At 39.6% G+C, this 17,515-nt stretch overlaps 6 protein-coding genes across 9 annotated transcripts; 2 read left to right on the top strand and 4 right to left on the bottom strand.

Annotated features, from left to right (window-relative positions):
• Positions 1–81: 81 nt before the first annotated feature.
• On the top strand, positions 82–4,038 carry LOC111480121 (ORM1-like protein 3). Its single transcript, XM_023125084.1, has 3 exons — positions 82–552; positions 1,234–1,382; positions 3,689–4,038. Exons 1-3 carry the CDS (start codon positions 367–369, stop codon positions 3,825–3,827), a joined length of 474 nt encoding a protein of 157 aa, XP_022980852.1. The 5' UTR covers positions 82–366; the 3' UTR covers positions 3,828–4,038.
• An 805-nt stretch (positions 4,039–4,843) lies between these two features.
• Positions 4,844–5,993, bottom strand: LOC111480120 (dof zinc finger protein 2-like). The gene has a single exon (XM_023125083.1). The coding sequence runs from the start codon at positions 5,610–5,612 to the stop codon at positions 5,088–5,090; it is 525 nt and encodes a 174-aa protein (XP_022980851.1). The 5' UTR covers positions 5,613–5,993; the 3' UTR covers positions 4,844–5,087.
• Positions 5,994–6,670: 677 nt separating this feature from the next.
• Positions 6,671–8,417, bottom strand: LOC111480118 (pyridoxine/pyridoxamine 5'-phosphate oxidase 2). Of its 2 annotated transcripts, XM_023125080.1 has the most exons (6): positions 8,197–8,400; positions 7,997–8,104; positions 7,680–7,712; positions 7,433–7,528; positions 7,150–7,317; positions 6,671–7,059 (listed from the first exon to the last, which is right to left on the bottom strand). In XM_023125080.1, exons 1-6 carry the CDS (start codon positions 8,284–8,286, stop codon positions 6,958–6,960), a joined length of 597 nt encoding a protein of 198 aa, XP_022980848.1. In that variant the 5' UTR covers positions 8,287–8,400; the 3' UTR covers positions 6,671–6,957. The 2 variants fall into 2 exon arrangements, with proteins under 2 accessions (XP_022980848.1, XP_022980850.1); XM_023125082.1 differs by lacking the exon at positions 7,433–7,528 and having other exon boundaries at positions 8,197–8,417.
• Positions 8,418–8,520: 103 nt separating this feature from the next.
• LOC111480116 lies at positions 8,521–11,301 on the top strand. Of its 3 annotated transcripts, none has more exons than XM_023125078.1 (3): positions 8,521–8,921; positions 9,299–10,210; positions 10,670–11,301. In XM_023125078.1, exons 2-3 carry the CDS (start codon positions 9,306–9,308, stop codon positions 11,184–11,186), a joined length of 1,422 nt encoding a protein of 473 aa, XP_022980846.1. In that variant the 5' UTR covers positions 8,521–8,921; positions 9,299–9,305; the 3' UTR covers positions 11,187–11,301. The 3 variants fall into 3 exon arrangements, with proteins under 3 accessions (XP_022980846.1, XP_022980844.1, XP_022980845.1); XM_023125076.1 differs by having other exon boundaries at positions 8,525–8,921; positions 9,295–10,210; XM_023125077.1 differs by lacking the exon at positions 8,521–8,921 and having other exon boundaries at positions 10,670–11,021; positions 11,058–11,301.
• Positions 11,282–12,666, bottom strand: LOC111480117 (uncharacterized protein At4g00950). The gene is made up of 2 exons (XM_023125079.1): positions 11,621–12,666; positions 11,282–11,536 (listed from the first exon to the last, which is right to left on the bottom strand). Exons 1-2 carry the CDS (start codon positions 12,215–12,217, stop codon positions 11,477–11,479), a joined length of 657 nt encoding a protein of 218 aa, XP_022980847.1. The 5' UTR covers positions 12,218–12,666; the 3' UTR covers positions 11,282–11,476.
• A 280-nt stretch (positions 12,667–12,946) lies between these two features.
• On the bottom strand, positions 12,947–17,262 carry LOC111480115 (exportin-2). Its single transcript, XM_023125075.1, has 2 exons — positions 14,151–17,262; positions 12,947–13,411 (listed from the first exon to the last, which is right to left on the bottom strand). The coding sequence occupies exon 1, from the start codon at positions 17,082–17,084 to the stop codon at positions 14,151–14,153; it is 2,934 nt and encodes a 977-aa protein (XP_022980843.1). The 5' UTR covers positions 17,085–17,262; the 3' UTR covers positions 12,947–13,411.
• Positions 17,263–17,515: the final 253 nt, after the last annotated feature.

Below are 17,515 nucleotides of genomic sequence, written 5' to 3'. Positions count from 1 at the left end.
GGAAATGAATTGAGCTAAAATTGACACCAAGGTTGAAGATTGTACGGAATAAATCATGTAATTACTCTGACCTAAAATTTATTTGTTTAGTTGGGGCGGTGGTAAGTGTCGTTATAATGCTTTCTAAATATCATCAGAGCTTGGTTACCAATTTTGAGCACTGGTTTTCGATCATTCATCCAACCCCACGAAGAAACCTTACCTAAAATCTATCTGGGTTTCGTTTGTAATATTCGAGCTACTTAGCACGCGATCGAACGCTGCAATCTGTTTTGCAAATCGGATCATTTTTCTCAGTCAAATCCGAAGGGGAGGTTGGATTTTTCCCATCAGCAGTGTTTCGGGACAAAATCAGAATCTGGGTCGATGGCTAGTCTCTATGTGAAGGCTGTACCTCCGGCGGATCTGAACAGGAACACAGAATGGTTTCTGTATCCTGGTGTTTGGACCACCTATATTCTCATTCTCTTCTTCGTTTGGCTTCTCGTCCTCTCTGTATTTGGCTGCTCTCCTGGCATGGCCTGGACCATCGTCAACCTATCCCATTTTGCTGTATGTGCATCTATATTTCTTCTCTTGTTGATTTTTTTTTTTAATCTGGGTTTTGTTTCATTTCTGGGATATCATCATTGAACGTGGGATTGTTGTTGACTTGTGCTATTAATTTTTGGGTCATCCTGCGGCTTGGTTTCAGTGTTTGTGTATTGTTTTATGCTGCTTTAGTTCCCTTCAATTTAATCTTGTTGAGGATGCTGGGTGAGATTTCATTTGGTTGATTTTGTCTAGACAAAAGAAAAACAGCCAACTGTTGTGGCTTCGTGTTTACGCTTGCTTTGATAATTACATGCCTATTGAACTGCCATGTATGTAAGGAATTTTGTATTTACTCTGTATACAGGGTTATGGTAGATAAATATTCTATTTTCTTTGATTTCATAACATTTTTCCGTGATTGTTTTATTTCAAGCTTCGAGCCATTGATACTCTTTGGCTATTGTTTTGAAAAGACATCTCATTTTATATGCAAGTGTGGATCTTTCTGGATTAAGAGTCAGTGAACTCTGTTTAGTATTGGCCTGGACATACCCGCTTCAATGCGTGGTTCGCTCGCCTTTCTAGAGAGCCAGCTATGAGCTTAGAATGATTTAGAACGTTCTGTTGCTCCATTCTTTGAAGTGATATGCTCTCTGACTTTGCTTAAAATGATGGAAAGGAGCATGTGTCTTATTTCAGGTCACTTACCACTTTTTCCATTGGAAGAAAGGGACACCCTTTGCTGAAGACCAAGGGATGTACAACCGATTGACGTGGTGGGAGCAGATTGATAATGGAAAGCAGCTTACCCGCAACAGAAAGTTCTTGACTGTTGTTCCCGTGGTGCTGTAAGTTGTTTATTATATCAAGCGACCTATGTACTATTTAACTCTGGAATCACATTTCAAACTGTTTTTGTTTGAGTTGTTTATTGTTGTCTATTTTACTGAACTCCTAAATTTGGGTGGGCTGTGGGACGTCTTGCTCTTAGTCTGCATATCTTTGACAGTCAATATCTTTCTGTGTTCTATTCTACATTGCTGCATTTTGTTTTTCAGTATTCATCTTCGTAGCTCTTCCGATGATTGATTGTAAAACTCTATTGACTAAATAGCCTCTTGTATGGAACTCAAAATCTGTAGGCTTGCGATTCTAGGGATAAGCTTACAAATTTTCTAGTTGACGCTGATCTTAACAGGCTTTGAATGTATGAATTCTTGATTGAATTTTAGGATCTCCATTTCTTTCTCCAATATATGAGATTTGCTGTAATAATTTTCTATTAGGAAACATTCACATGGCTACTTCTACTAATTTCCTTAGAAGAAGTGGCTAATTGGTCCTCCTGAAGCGATTACGCACGTTAGATCTAGCAATTTCAAAGTGGTAAAGGGGGACAATGTCTTATTTTGGACTGATTGATTGCACTCTATAACAGACGTTTCCTAATCTGTTTAGATGATCTTTGGGTCAAGACAAAATGGTGTAAGAAATGTGGAATGGCTGAAGTTGGGATCTTAGATTTCTAAGTGGCTGTTTTAATTGAGAGTTGGAGGAATGGTTCAACCTTTTTATGCTTCAGGATCAAGTTTTCCGCCCCAAAATGGTGCAAGAAAGTGCTCAGCTTAGGCTTTTTTGTAATTACTCCAGACTCCATCATTCTAAACTGAAGATCTTTTTGATCTCCTCCTTTAGGGAAAAGGGGCTAGGTTTTGTTTGGCTGTGGTCTTTTGAATGATCTTCATTTCTGATATAACAAATAATTAAAATAAAAAATCCTGATTCCCTGTATTCGTGTCTTTCATCTGTAATTTTTTTTCTATTACTCTGTGATAAGATGATGGCTGGTGCAACAAAGTTTGAATAATTCGTCGTTTGTTGTTTGTTGTGAGATCCCATATCGATAGGAGAAGAGGGGAACGAGTGCCAGCGAGGACGCTGGCCCTGAAGGGGGGGTGGGTTGTGAGATCCCATATCGGTTGGAGAGGGGAACAAAACATTCTTTATAAGGGTGTGGAAATCTCTCCCTACCAGACGCGTTTTAAAAACCTTGAGGGGAAGCCCGGAAGGAAAAGTCCAAAGAGGACAATATTTGCTAGCGATGGGCTTGGGCTATTACATTTGTAGATTTTTATATTTTCTTTAGAGGAGGTAGCGGGGTTCTCTTTGGTTGAAAACCAAACTGGGTCAACAAAGCTGAACCAAGCAAAGTGGATTATGCTCCGTTTTGTTTCATTCGGTCTTTAATAGTTTTGTTTAAAAATATAACATGTGGGGTTGAGATTCGACCTTTTAACCTTTTGATGGAGGGTATGTGTGTAAACGAGTTAGCTAAGCTTAAGTTGACCGTGTTTTAACACTATTTGTCTTGAGCTTGGCCTTCATCTACACAGCCTTATTTTCGGATGTTGAGTTTTCTACCCTGGTTAGATCCATAAAAGTTCAGTTTTTTACCAAAAATCAAAAATTATATTATACTGGTTCCATTCGAGTAACTTGTATTATTTTTTAGATTTTATGCTTGAAGTTGCTTCAGATTCATGATGCCTCTTTTGTACTGTTTTGGTATTGCTAAAGGCATACACAGACGGTTTGCTGCAATTTTTCGACAAACTGTTTATTGAGAGGGTGTGGTAAGGACAATCTGATGTTTGTCATAATTCCAATTTATAGTGTGCTCGGTGTAGGTATTATTAAGTATACCCATGTTCTTTAATTCTTTCAGTGCCTGTTGCCAACTATACTTGATGAGTTATCACAGAAGGATTGGCCGGACTCCCACTCCATTTGAGTCTTGACTCTTCTTGTTCCTTCATCTTCTCAACCTTTGGTTCCTTATCTTGAACCACATCTTCACTCTCCTTACTCTTGCTATCTTGAACCACATATAACAAGTTGGCACGTTTTAGAAGTAAAAAATTTCCCTAGGATCTTGCTATATGGAGGGTACAGATCAACACTCATGTCAGGAAATAGGGAGATTTCAATCTTTTTTTCTTCAGTACTTTTAATATGTTCGTGCTTAAAGATGAAAAACCGAGTATGCATCGATGAACAAGTGTATGCTTACATTCCTCAGTGCAATCAGCTTTTAAGCTATTACGCATAATCATCAAAATGAAAACTTCCCTCAATTTTTCTTCTTATTGTACAGGTACTTGATAGCCTCACACACAACTGACTATCAACATCCAATGTTATTTCTGAACACGCTTGCAGTAATTGTACTAGTTATTGCCAAGTTTCCCCATATGCACAAGGTACGTATCTTCGGAATCAATGCCGACAAGTGACGCTCACATCCAAACATTTCTGGTTGGGTTTGTCAAAAAGCGTCTCGTCCTCTCAATCTGGTAAAATGTTATATCTTTGTATAGTAGTTGGGACTGGAAAGATACTGAACAACTTGTAGTTTTTTTTTTTTTTTTTTTTGTTTTGTACTGACTGCTTGTTTCGCCTGTTGCTTAATGAATAAGTAAATGCAGTTATCTTTTACACAGTACAGAAATGCGATGCATTTGAGTTTCTCTGTTCTTTTTTTTCAATTACTTTTTTGGACAATAACATACACTTCATAGTATCTGATAGTTTGCATTGAAATGAAAGTGCTCTGTTTCCATGGGAAACAAGAATAAGAAGAAGAAGGTCAGAAGAAGAACACAGTAAGCATCGATTGGCCCATGCATGGAAAAACATGCATATTGGTTGGTAAAGACTGGAACAGGTAAAGAAAGAGTAAAACATGGGATTTAGTTGAGTAAAAAAGACATAGATCCCTTCATGTTTCTTTGTGTTGTTTCTGGTTTTATGTAAGTGGTATGACTTTTTCTGGCTGATTGAGGTTTTGCTTACTACTGGAAGTGGAGAAGTGGAGGAGTGGAGGAGTGGAGAAGTGGAGGAGTTCATCATGAATCAAACTCATTATCTTACTTTACTTTACTTCACTTTACTTCTGTCTCACTCATGTTTCCTTTATATTTGGCTATCTTTCAGACATCATCAATACTACTTATAATGCACACACGAAACAAGGATTGCTTTCCAAGTCTACTCTTTAATAATAATGATAATAAAGGCATTGCCTTTTGTCTTCTTTAATTATGAAATGATGAAACAGATTGGCCCAATAAAATTAGAAACATGTAGAAGACTTCTTAAAATTACAAATTATGAGTAGCTTCCATGGATAAAACTAAACTTTATTAAAATAAAAATCTTCATCATTATTATTATTATTCATATCTTCATGCATAATAACACCATGAAACTGTTGTGTATTCGGTACAGAAGGAGAGAGAAAGCGTGAAGATATATAAAACAGAAAATTGATACATAAAAACTTGTTTGTTAGCTTTTTTTAGTACAACACCTTCAAACGAATCAAAGCCAAACCCAATCCAAATTCACAAAAGAAAACCAGAGAAATATAAATCAGAGTTCAGAAAGCCCAGCTTAACAATTTCATATACTGAAGTGTTTTTTTTTTTTTTTTGTTTTTTTGTTTTAATGTCACGTGTAAATTACTGCTCATAATTCTGATCTCTCGAATGTTTCTACCATGGCCCTCCACTAAACATCCCATTCCAATACCCATTACTACCAGGATTCTCTTCCACCGCCGTGTCTCGGGCCGGATACGGCATCAAATTCGGTATATAAAATCCAAATCCTCCGTGCCCGCCGTTTTCTATCCCCGCCGCCGCTGCCGCCGCCGCCGTCGTCGTCGTCGTCGTCGGAAAACCCAAATTGAGATCATGGGCTTGGTATACCGGCTGCGGCGCGTGGTTGGCCGAAGCCGACCCAGTAACCGAAGCCGCCGGTTTACGATTCTTCCGGGAGCCTCCTCCGACAGGGATGTTCCTAAGAGAACCGCCCTCGGTCCAATACCGGCGGCAAGATTTGCAAAAATACCTCGGCTGTGTGAGGCTGTAGTTATTGTAGTAGCAGAACTTGGTGTTGGTCGACTTGCACCTTGGGCAGTTCAATTGCTCTTGTGGCCTTCCCTTCGCCTTGAAGCCTCCACCGCCACCGCCGCCTCCGCCGCCGCTGCCGCTGCCGGACTGCATCATGGCCTCCATTTTTGAGAATCTTGGAAGCAGGAGAAAAAACCCAGAAAAGATTGAGAGAGAAAAACAGTAATTTGGAAGGAAAAGTGAAGGTTTTTTGGTGAAGCTAATGATGCATATATTGAAGAATGTTATGCATGCCCAAAAGAAAGAAAGAAAGAAAGAAAGAAAGAAGGAAGGAAGGAAAGAAATGGCAGTACTTTAAGCAAGAAAGAATGTTTTAGGTTGTTTGTTTGCAGCCCTTTTGTGTCGGTTTGTTTCATTTAATTATTTGTAAAATTGTGAAAAGTGCGCTTGTTTTGACAAAATTGTACCATCCCACTAAGATCCTCAAATTGTTTTTTTTTTTTTTTTTTCTTTTAATTATTTGTGTATGCTTTTTGGTCTTATTCTATGAATCTCTCTCTCTACTCAATTTGGTTTGGTGTGAATTAATTATTTATAATATTTCAAACATTTTCCAAGTCTTTTAAAATAGTGTGAATTGTACGTGGTGGGTTTCTCCTTTTTGACCCAAAAATTCTACTTTATATTTATTATTATTATTTTTTTAAAATAGTGTGAATTGCTGATCAGACTGGTTTCTCAAGCAACTCAGATTGCTCATTAATCTACAACCTAATCCCATTAACCTTCATTCTTATTGGTGTTCAAATATTAATTTCAACGCTCTCTAGATTAACTAGTCGTACGTAATTTTGTAAGGACGTGTCTCATACATCACGCACATAACTCTTAAACACAAAATTAGATTAAACATCCCTTACAAGGGTGTTGATGTCCTCTAAAACTTTGATGAAAGGTCCGATAGAGCATTAGAGTCAGAGAGGGGTATATAATTTAGTTTGATGGGACGTGGGACGGAAGCGGTGGGACCCAAGCAATGCGCGTAGGGATTGAAGACAATCTTTGTGTTTGGTGTTGTTGGGTTATCCTTTCCATGAAAACGACTGGCTTCAGATAGGAAAAACACTTCTGCAACTCCTGGGCGTTATCCGATAATGTTTCATTTCCCTTACACCCAACAAACACCGACCCTTTCCTATCCTTCTGTTCGTTTGCATATTTCATGCTTCAAACAACTAACTCATTCCAACTTTTCATTCCTTTTGTTTCAGGTTGAAGAGCATAAGAATTGAGTTACATACAGATATGGCCATGGGAGTCGGGCAAAAAGAACTAGATATCAACCAATATCATCTCTACTAACAAAGAACTAGATATCAACCAATATCATCTCTACTAACGACCAAAGGGTCGGAGGATTATTTTCAACACATCAGTAACTAACTATATCAGTTGATTTCAAGATAGCAGCTTGTTGTTATCAATATACCTGCAAATCGAGGTGCAATTGCTAAGGGTTTATCCGCTCTGATTCCCATAATGTCTCCCTTCCAAGACATGGAATAGCTTTAAACAACTTCCTTTCTGCACTCTTCAGATTCAAGTAATCGACCTGAGAGCGAAACGCGGTCAAATGTAACATAAGGTAAAAGAACAAGGTCATATACTAATCTAGAGAAATATGTCTATATATATTACAAACCTGATCAGGATCCAAGACCAGCAAACAAAATGCATCAACAGGACCTGAACAAGAATCTAGAACAGGTTCCTTGGCTGGCTGTTCGGCAATATAGGGAAGATTTGGACTAGGCCCCAAATACTGCATTCTTGACTTTGGAGAAATGGAGGACCAGGCTTCTGCTCTTTTCTGCATTAATAAATATATAAGATTATACTGAGTTGAACGAAGTGAACAAGAAAGTGAACTGTTGAAAATTTAGAACAAGTTGTAAGTTATAAGAGGAAAGGGTCATGCCCACAACCTTAAATTTTGTAGCATCGAGGCATGACGCATCAACAACCTCAATTCTTCCACTGATACGAAATTGCTCCCATGATTCGGTGAAATACCAACTTATCTTGAAGAACAAAACATTCCAAGTCCAAAATTTGACTCAAATTGGCACATATTTGCAGTCATGTAAATAAGATAAGCTACATAGACCAGCAAGAACAAATCATTTGTATTACGAACTGTATTAAGAGGCAGGAAGAGACGAGAATAGTTACCTCAGCAAATGGACAAGTTTTAAGCTCTTCAATCTGCAGAATCAACCAAAAGTGAAAACTTCATTTGCAGGACAAAACTCAGATGCTTAATATCACAAACCTGACCTAATCCATCGCAGACAAATTCCCAGTACTGAGCATATTTTATAGCTTATCTTATTGTAGCCAAACATATGAATTACATAATTGAAAATCCAGAAAATCCAGAAAATCCAGAAACCCAGACAACGATTGCGTCGGAAACCATAGAACAACAAGAAGTGGGCGTATGAATTCAGCGATCTAAAACGAAATATAGAGCTTCGACGTAGAAGAACCTTGCGACTTCTTGAATCCGTGTAAATACGGATCCCATCGGTGCCCTCTTCAAATCCTCTGAAAACAACGGTGCGATTTGATGGCCTTCCATTGCCTCCAATCGTTGCCTGAAAACAAATTCCATTTAAAAGATAAAACCCGACTGTGGAAAAGGGAAAGGGGAGTTAAAGTTGAAGATAATAGAGATAGGGAAATGTACGAGGTGCAAGAATCTGGAATGCGTGATTTGGGCATTAGATTCCAAAGCACTGAGAAGAAGGGACTTCCATGGCGCCGCTGCCGATCCCATTTCCTAATTGCCCGCTAATTCGCCTACTGCTCTGCTCTATGTATTCGCCTACTGCTCTGCTCTATGTATTCGCAGTTCGGTACATCATTGAGAAATAGTAAGCGAAATTCAGTAATTTACTTTTAGCTTTCAATTTTACCACAATCTTTTATCCATACACTAAATTATTAAAATGAATAAATACATTAAATCATTTTTATTGGATTGGTCGGCGTGGAATTACGTGTGTTCTTGCCCATCTTTGTTTTGTCGTGAACATCAGAAGGGAGCTTACTGTTTCGCTAAAACTCACAGGCCTGCAGACAGGTTAGCCGCTACAAACCACTCTACCAAATGAACAAACAAGAAACAACACAAAAATGGTTTCTTGCAAACAGAGTCTTGAATGACACGACATCGTTTCAATCCTCCACCTTTCACCTTCAATCTCCTTGCTCATTGCTGAACCGCTCCCTTCAGAAACCGACAGCAAAGAAAACATTAAAAAATCAGCAGAATTTGGACGACTGACACCTCCTTTCTACCCTCTCCTCTCCCAGATGCGTCATCTTCTTCCTCTGCCTCTACATTTCTTGAATCTTTGAACTTCTTGCTTTTGACCCACATCCTGTAATTCTTTGAGTTCGATTTCCAAGGTACCCACTTCCTCTATTCCCTTCATTATTTAGTTCCTTGCAATTTCTTACTGGTTTTGAATCATAGGGTTGCTTTCATTCTGATTTTCAGCTTGTTTATGTTACCGAGCTTCTCTTTGTTGTGTTGGTGAGTTGCTTGATTTCTGGGTCTTCTTTTTTTAGTTTGATTCTCTTGGGACTGCTAATTCTGGATCCCTTTTCTTTGAATATGTAAATATGCGCCTATAATGGTTACTTTCTATTGCAACTACTGTTCACCAAAACAAATGAATATCGATATTCATTGGGCCTTATTAGGAGGCTTGGGGAGGGTGCTGTTTTCACGTGAACATAAATTTTGATTAGAAACAAGTTCTACTTGAATGTTCAAAAGATAGGAGTTTGATGGCAGCAGCAGAAGCAAGGGCTGGTTTTCAGAGGACTGTTAATCGTTGCTTTGTCCAAGAAGATGCCAAAAGAGCTCCCAGATTAGCTTGCTGTCAATCATCATCTTCAACATCATCCAAACAGGTTGAATCTGAACCTGCCAATCCAGCAGCAGATGGGCCACATCAACCTTCCATAGGATTTATTATGCCTTTTACCAGACCTTCCTCATATTCGAATTTACTTCCCGACTCGAAATGGTGGCTTCAGATGCAATCTAGCTATGGATACCAAAAGATCTTCACCCCAGAAGACATTAACCCTTTAGAGGCTGCCAATGAAACTTCGAAGTCGGGTACTGAAAAATCATGTACATCAAGTGATGTTCATCCGCCTGGAGGTAGCAATACTGTCTGTGGAACTGATGATATCAGCAGGTCTTCTCTAGATACCGATCATGGTGGCTCTGCTCTTTGTATAAAGACCTTGGATGGTAGAGGCCCTCAAGATATGAAAACAGACTTTGAATGTTTAGATAAGGATTCTTTCAACAGAAAAACAGTATCAAAAAATCAAGATGAGTGTTACTTGGATCCAGATTCTCTTTGGATGCAAGAGGGCAAGACTGAGCCATGGTGGTGGATAACAGATAAAGATGAATTGGCCTATTGGGTTGCACAGAAATCTCTTGATCATATCGAGAATTGCGATCTTCCACCACCTAAAAAAACATGCTTGAACATTAAGACATACCCTAATGCTCAAAAGCAATGCTATGAACATGATACAATATGGGTTTCTTCCTTCGAGTCAGACCACCAAAATTGTGGGCTTGAGTTTTGTCCTCTTAGCAAAACACGAAGGAACCTGGGTGCATCGATTAAACAAGGGAACGTGCCGCGTGGATCTCTTAAATATTTGAGGTACTATGTAAATTCCTAATTGCTGCATTTCTATGAATTCCTGGTTTGCAATTTTTTTTTTTTTTTCTTTTGAATATGTTAGAAATCACGAACCTCCACGATGGTATGATATTGTCCACTTTGAGCATAAACTCTCAAACAAAAAGCCTCATATCAATGGAAGTGTATTCCTTACTTATAAACCCATGATCAACCCCCTAATCAGCCGATGTAGGACTCCTCTCCCAACAATCCTCAACAGAATATTCTAGAGGGTTCTTACCAGGTTTTCAAAAGTTAGTATTCGAGGATAGAATGATTTGATAGAGCAGTAGCTTTTACCAGTCTGTGATAAATGGGCATTGCCATTCTTTTAGAATAGTTATCGAGCCAAGTTAATTAGTCTAGATGAATGCATAGATTACTCATCCAAAGCAAGGCCTTACTAAGATATAACTGGAACTGCTATGTTGAGTGCAGCTGTACAAATCCCAACAACCTGACAAAAACAATACAAACCTCTGAGGATAATACTAGCAAAGCTGAACTAATGGATGCACTCCTTCATTCTCAAACCCGCGCAAGGGAAGCCGAAATTGCAGCAAAGCGAGCTTATGAGGAGAAGGAGCATGTAGTTGAGCTTTTCTTCAGACAAGCATCCCAACTCTTTGCATATAAGCAATGGTTTCAACTGCTGCAGCTAGAAAGGCTGCAGATAAAGAAGAAAGATCATCCAATGTCCACTCTTTTTCCTTTGGTTCTTCCATGGATGTCCTACAAGAATATGGTATCTATGAAGAGACGGCGGAGATTTTCTAAGCAGAAAAGGGTCGAGCCGAATCTGCACAGAGGTGATATTTCTACTTATGCCGTTGCTTTTGTTCTAGGATTGAGCCTGGTCAGTGCAGGTTTGCTTCTGGGGTGGACTGTAGGTGGATGCTTCCTTCTTTCTAGGCCTAGTTTGAATGAACTTGTTTTAGAAGAGAAGATCAATTGACAAAGGTATGTGTATCATAGCTTTCCAATATGTGGAATGTCGTTTGTATATACGAGGATTACATTTGAAGGAAGAGAAAGAATTCCATATGACAGATCCAAATCAGTGTTACTCTGATGTTTTCCATTTCTTGAAAATTGTCGAAAACAAATGATCATTCAACGCATAAAAGTCTTAACATTATTTCTGTACAAGAATGTCAAGTATGTAAGATCTCAGCCATTAATTAAACCATCAGTCCTTCATATGACCAACGAGCTAAACATTCTGATGATTACCGATGCTCTTTCTTAAGCTTTTTTGCTCTTCCATGGAACGTTGATCTGTTTCAGCCCCTCGCCTATGCTTCCCTGCAATTCCTCAACCAGTATGAGTTTATAAGTTTCGTTAACATATATAAAGCCAGAGAAAAAGAGGGGTGATTCTAAAATTACCCAAAACTCAGTCTTGGCTTTGACAAGACAAGAAGAAAAGCTCCCTTCTTTCTGGGTCTCTGCAACCTTCATCCCTGAACTGCTTCTCTCTGCAACAACTCCATCTTCATTCTCCTTCTCTAAAGAAGAAGGAAATACACTTCCACAGGCAGACCCAACTTCCCCTTTGCGCCCAAAACTCAATTTTCCCAACCAACAAAACCACTCCTTCTCTATGAGCACTCCCCTCTTTCTCAGAACCATGGCTCCAAGCTGACTTTTATCATATCTGAATGACCCACAACTCTGCTTGGGAAGCTGAAAAATACCCTTGTGTGCAGGGATGGGAGGAGGGAGTTTTGAGATTTTGGGATCCAATAGCAACAATCTTGGTGGAAGTTCAAGGCACTTTGTTTGAGTGGCTGAAGAACTGTTGGGGGTTCTGAAACAGAACCTGGGTTTGCCAGGCTCCTCTTCCCATCGAAATGGGACTGACACTGAGGTGTGGATTGGTGGGGTTAGCATTCCAGAGCGATCTGGAGACTCCATTGCTGCAACTGCAAGCAATGGAAGCTTTGGCACTTCAGAGTTTCGCCATAGCTTTGCTTCACTTCCCATTTCTCCCCCTCGCCGTCTGTCTGTCTCTCTCTCTCTCTCTCCCCCTCTCTCTCCCTCTCTTCGTTGGTGGACTGACTTGAATTTGCAGTGTTAAACAGATCTTTCACTGAAATCTAAAAAAATTGCGACTTTTTTGGGTGGCTTTTCATAATGGAATAGACATGTTACAGTTAAAGATTATAGATGCAAATAATTGGAATTATTACAATTATCCTTCACATTGTTCTTCAATTCCTGTCTGTTTGGTTCATAAAGAAAGGCAGTAAACATTAGAGAGGAGAAAATCTAGTTGGGTAGCATAACTAATTTGGTCTATTATTTTTGCATTATGGAGGTTTGGTTGGAGAATTTTCAATTACCATTAGTTACATTTTAGAGAGGGGCTTGTCCATTGTCCATTGCCTGGAAGATGGTTCCAAACAAGTCATTCCTCTTTCCCCCATCACACACGGCCATTGCAGCATGCACATGACTTCTCAATCTGGCTTTGCCTTTGTCGTCTTCAACACTTTTAAAGCTTTTTCAGCTTCCAAGTACAAAGCTTGAAACTTGTGCAGACTTTATTAACCCCTCAAAATGATTTTGATAACTTTCCTGTTAGATGTAGAACTATGAGATATTTTTTAAAGCTTAGAGAGCCTATAAGATATTATATATACACTTTCTAAAATTTAGAAACGAACGAAAGAAAATGCGGAGAAAAACATGAAAGTTGTAAACAGTAATCTCTCTACACCAGCCGCAGCCACAATAACCAACTGATATATAATCTTGCAGTTGAATATCACAGCAATGTGATACAAGTGCTTACATGTGAGGTCAAAATGACAAAGGAAAGTTTAAAATAGGAGCAAAAGAAGAGAAGAAAACTCGATGCAATATTACAACTCTTTTAGACCGCAATGAACATCTAAAATTCGCTCGTGAATGCATACACAAAATGACAGACAGGTAAAGTTGAATACATAAAAGAGGATGAAGGGGATGGAAGTCTTAATCAAAACTTGGTAAACCGGGTTTGATGGCCTCGCCACCAACTGGAAATTGCAGAATCTTCCACATCATTACCACAATTGTAGAAGCAAACGATGATTTGAAATTTGAATAGACCACCAAATGGAACAAACGCCAAGAGATAAATATGATTAAAGATCAACTTCGCCACAAAAACCTGTTTCAGCTCAGCACAAAATCCTGAAAGGTCGCAGGCGTACACGATTAGATACACGATTAGATACGAGGTGATGTGAGCACTTTGAGATTAATAACACAAGTTAAAAAACATAAAATCGGTGAAATGATGATGCATAAGTAGGCTAGATAAGTAAGCATTTTGACTGATTCCATCTTCACCTTCACAACAAAAGGTGTCCATACCATATTCAAAACACCAAAATCTTGGGCATTAGCCATCAAGAGTAAATTGATTCCATTTTATAACTAGCCATTTCTTCTTTTCAGGACCTGATAAAATTCCCGTCCAACGGCCAAGTGCAGACCATTGGAATATCTTGAGCAACAAATAGATAATATTCGTTCCCAAATCCCAAAAGGATACTAGAGTGTGCAAAAATATCATAATCAACAACGGATATAATATAGAAAACGTGATGATGCATTCATAAAGTATTCCGGACTTCAAAGAGCAGAGAATCATAGATCGATCAATATTAAAGAACAAATATGCCATGTACGACCAAATAAATTGCTCAACATTATCTTGCATGGGATGCGAATGAACGGACCAGATTTAAGTAGTATCTATAAGTGCACCTTTTTACATAGATAATTTACATCCATTTAGTTAACACACAAATAGTGTAAAACACAGGCACGATAGCTAAAGCCATTATCAACCTCAACCAACAGGATTTAAATAAAAAATACAAACTTCACACATGAAAAAAAAAATTATATAGGAATAATAACTTACTCAAGCTATTGGAAGATTATAAGATCCGCAAAACTGAAGCAATGCAGATTGATTTGTAGGGTCAAGATACTGACTGATGATTTGGGGATACCTCCCAGGAGAAACAGTAGAAAGTTTGGACAAAGATGCTACCAGAAATTGCTTCGGATCCTTTATATCTTTCAGAGGATCATCCTCCTTCTTCCCTGCATTGTACAGACGAACAAAACTTGCAGTATAACCAGCATTTTCAGAAATATCGGGCATCTCTGGCTCCTCATCAACCCTATCCTGTTCGGGTCGAGAAACAAGGGTAACAATGCTGTCCAGCATTTTCCCCCAGTCTTCAACAAATGCAGGATCCAAAAGTGCTGGACACTCACAGATAAGTCTCGTTGAAGCAACTGCAGTTAGCTTAAGTTCAATGGCCCCAGTTATCAGTTTAAGATTAGGAATCCAAAACTGTCTCAAGATTTGGATAAAAATGCCGTTCTGAACACTGTTGATGGTATCCAAAAGATTTTTATGACCATTTTTAACAAGAAAAAGGGACATAAATATCAAAAGCGACTTGATGAACTTTACTGACCGTCTACTTTGGAGCTGTCCAAAAAGAACAGCCCAGATGTGGCCAATGTACTGTTGAATCACACTATATTCAAGAGAATCAATAACAGTGTTGAGAACGTAAAAGCCTTGCTCTGCAGTGCTTGGAGATGAGACTAGATTACTAAATATTCCAAGAACCTGGCTCAGGCGTCCACCTTGATTAAGTTCATGAGGTGCCTTCTGAAGGAAAGCCTGAAGTAACCGTACAAGAGCTGGGACATTAGAGGCTCTTTTCCAAGATTCAGGTGACAATAGGATCTCAAAAATTTGCATGTAGCTTGGTGGAATAGGAGGATTATTCAATTCAACAAGCTGTGCTAACAGTTGAAAAGCATAAGGGAAGAACTCCGTAACATCATTGGCCAGTATCATTTGAAGGCTGGGAAACAGGCTTGCCTCAAAAGCTGATATTAAGGATGGATCCCTTTCACAAGCCCTTCTAATAAGAAGGGCCACAGATTCAAACATATAGTGGTTAAAAACAGGATTTTTGGGGTTTCTACACACATCATTTAAAATAGAAGTCAACCCAGCAATGCATGGTCCTGCAACCTCACGAGGTATATCAGCAACTCCAAGAACTCTCATTATACACTTCATAATGTATTGGTTCTCCTCAGATTCGGGAAACTTAAAGGCATTAAAGAGTTTAGTCATCATCTCAGGAAAAAATGGAGCAACATCCAGAGAGTTGTACCTGGCCATACCTGAATCTTCCTTGACCAGCAACAATTTTTCAATACAAATTGCAGCATAGGAATGAACCACATTTGACTCTGAACCAAGGAACCGAACCAAATCCGGAAACATTTGTAATGCAACAGGCTTTGATATCAGATTACGGAACACAGCAAAGAACTTTAGTGCGCCTGCCTTCAGCATTGGTAGACCATTAACATCTGAATTATTCAATTCTGGAATGATTACTGATGCAAAAAAATTCTGAACATCTACAAGATCGGTAGAAACAGAAGAGCCCCCAGCTTTCTTCGTGGCAAGTGAGACAACCAAATATATCGCACAGTCTTTATCTTTCCAATTCAGAGCAGGGTTTAGTGCAAATGAATTTAACAAGTTTTGTATCTGAGAGGATACCATGTCTGTCACCTGCTTTTTGTAATTGACGGCAATTCCTTTCAGAAGTTCGCAAGCTATCCGCCTTCTAGTATCCAGATCACTACCTTCCATATCCCTCCTAATGAACTCAACATAGTTCATTTCAAATAGTTCCTCATCTTCATCCCTCAGCCTTACATTGGGAATTACTATGCTCTTACAAATCTCAGGTATCACTCCCTCGCCTGCAAATAAGGTGTGATGTACACTCGTGCTAACAGTAGTCAAAAACTTCATCGCTGTAACAGCCAGCTGGTCTCGGCTGGATGACTGAGATACGTTCCCTAGTAAGCCCCACACGGCTAGAGCAAAATCGTTCAAGTAACCCTGAAACTCTTCTTCATTTTTTTCCATATAAAGATTAATATTCTCGCAAACAGCAGCACGAAGCTCATCAACTAGAGCAAGCCCGTCAGTGCCACTATTTTCGAGAGCAGGATAATTCGTAGTAAGGTATTTCCGGAATTCACTCATCCACTCTTTCATATGATCCTCAAAGAACTCGGGAAGCTCTTGAAAATTCAAGGAATAAAATATTCTACAACATAGCCTCTGGGACTCAAACAGGGGCCGCAGGGTGGCCGCCTGTGCGCCCGAGCTCACCGCAGAATCAATTAAAGCAGCAGTTTTGAGAAAAATTTCTAATAAGGGTGCCGCAAAAGTGTCCAGACAATACTTCAAGTCAAGCAAAAGATCATTGGTTTTATATTGATACCGAAACTTCTTAAATATAGAGCTTGCAGTGCCAAGAATACCGTTAACAGATGCATAATCGGAAGCCTGAGACGCTTTCTGCAGACTTACGACGAGCTCCGGGAGCAAGGAAGGCCAGGATTTCGGGAAGTCGTGTTGGCTGATCAAAGCCAAAGCCTCACTTAGCTGACTCTGGATTCGTTGCGCAGAGGAGAGCATGAGCGGGACAATTAGGGCTTTGATTTGGTCCTTCTCGTGGTCGGGAATCGAAGCCAGGGAAGAGGCATTTGACTCGTCCGGCGCGCCAGGTGCCCATCGAACCCGCAGATGGTTTTTGAAGTTGACAGCGGCCGCTTGACGGATCTGTTCATCGACGGATGGTTCGGCGACAAGACGAAGGACAGCAAGACCGTAGTTGGGACGGTCGGCGGCTTCGGCAAGGGAGGCCTCGGCCCGTCGGCGGGGCTCAGGAGCTGGAGAGAGTGTGTGAAGAAAACACTGAGAGAGAAGCTGTAGGGTTTCTGGGTTCCACTCCATTGCGCATAGAGATGAATGGCAAACCCAAATCGAAAGCTGAGTTTGCGAAGGGATCTTGAAGGGGATGGAAATCGGCAATTCGGGAGGGGACTCTTGAGAATGATGATGATTCAATTTGAAGGGGAGAGCGAAGGCCGAAGAGGGCAATTGTGGGCTGGGTTTTAGAGGTTTTTCAAATAAATACATCATTACAAGATTTAAGAGCGTTTACCAACAGATAATTTAATTAATAAATCTACTCATCTTATGTAATGTGTTTTCTTTCATGCTTGTAAGAACGTTTAGGAATATGTTATCCTAATCCTCGTTCAGTTGGGACATATGGTGTCAAATCTTATCAACTCAAAACCACTCTACATGAGTCGAGCAAACTTTAAATGGGAGACCATCTTCAACGTTGAGATACCCTTGGAGGTTAATCATGCATATCA

Source organism: Cucurbita maxima, unplaced genomic scaffold, assembly GCF_002738345.1.
Source record: "Cucurbita maxima cultivar Rimu unplaced genomic scaffold, Cmax_1.0 Cma_Scf00005, whole genome shotgun sequence".
Classification (NCBI taxonomy): Eukaryota; Viridiplantae; Streptophyta; class Magnoliopsida; order Cucurbitales; family Cucurbitaceae; genus Cucurbita; species Cucurbita maxima.
This window is presented reverse-complemented; position numbering and strand designations above follow the sequence as displayed.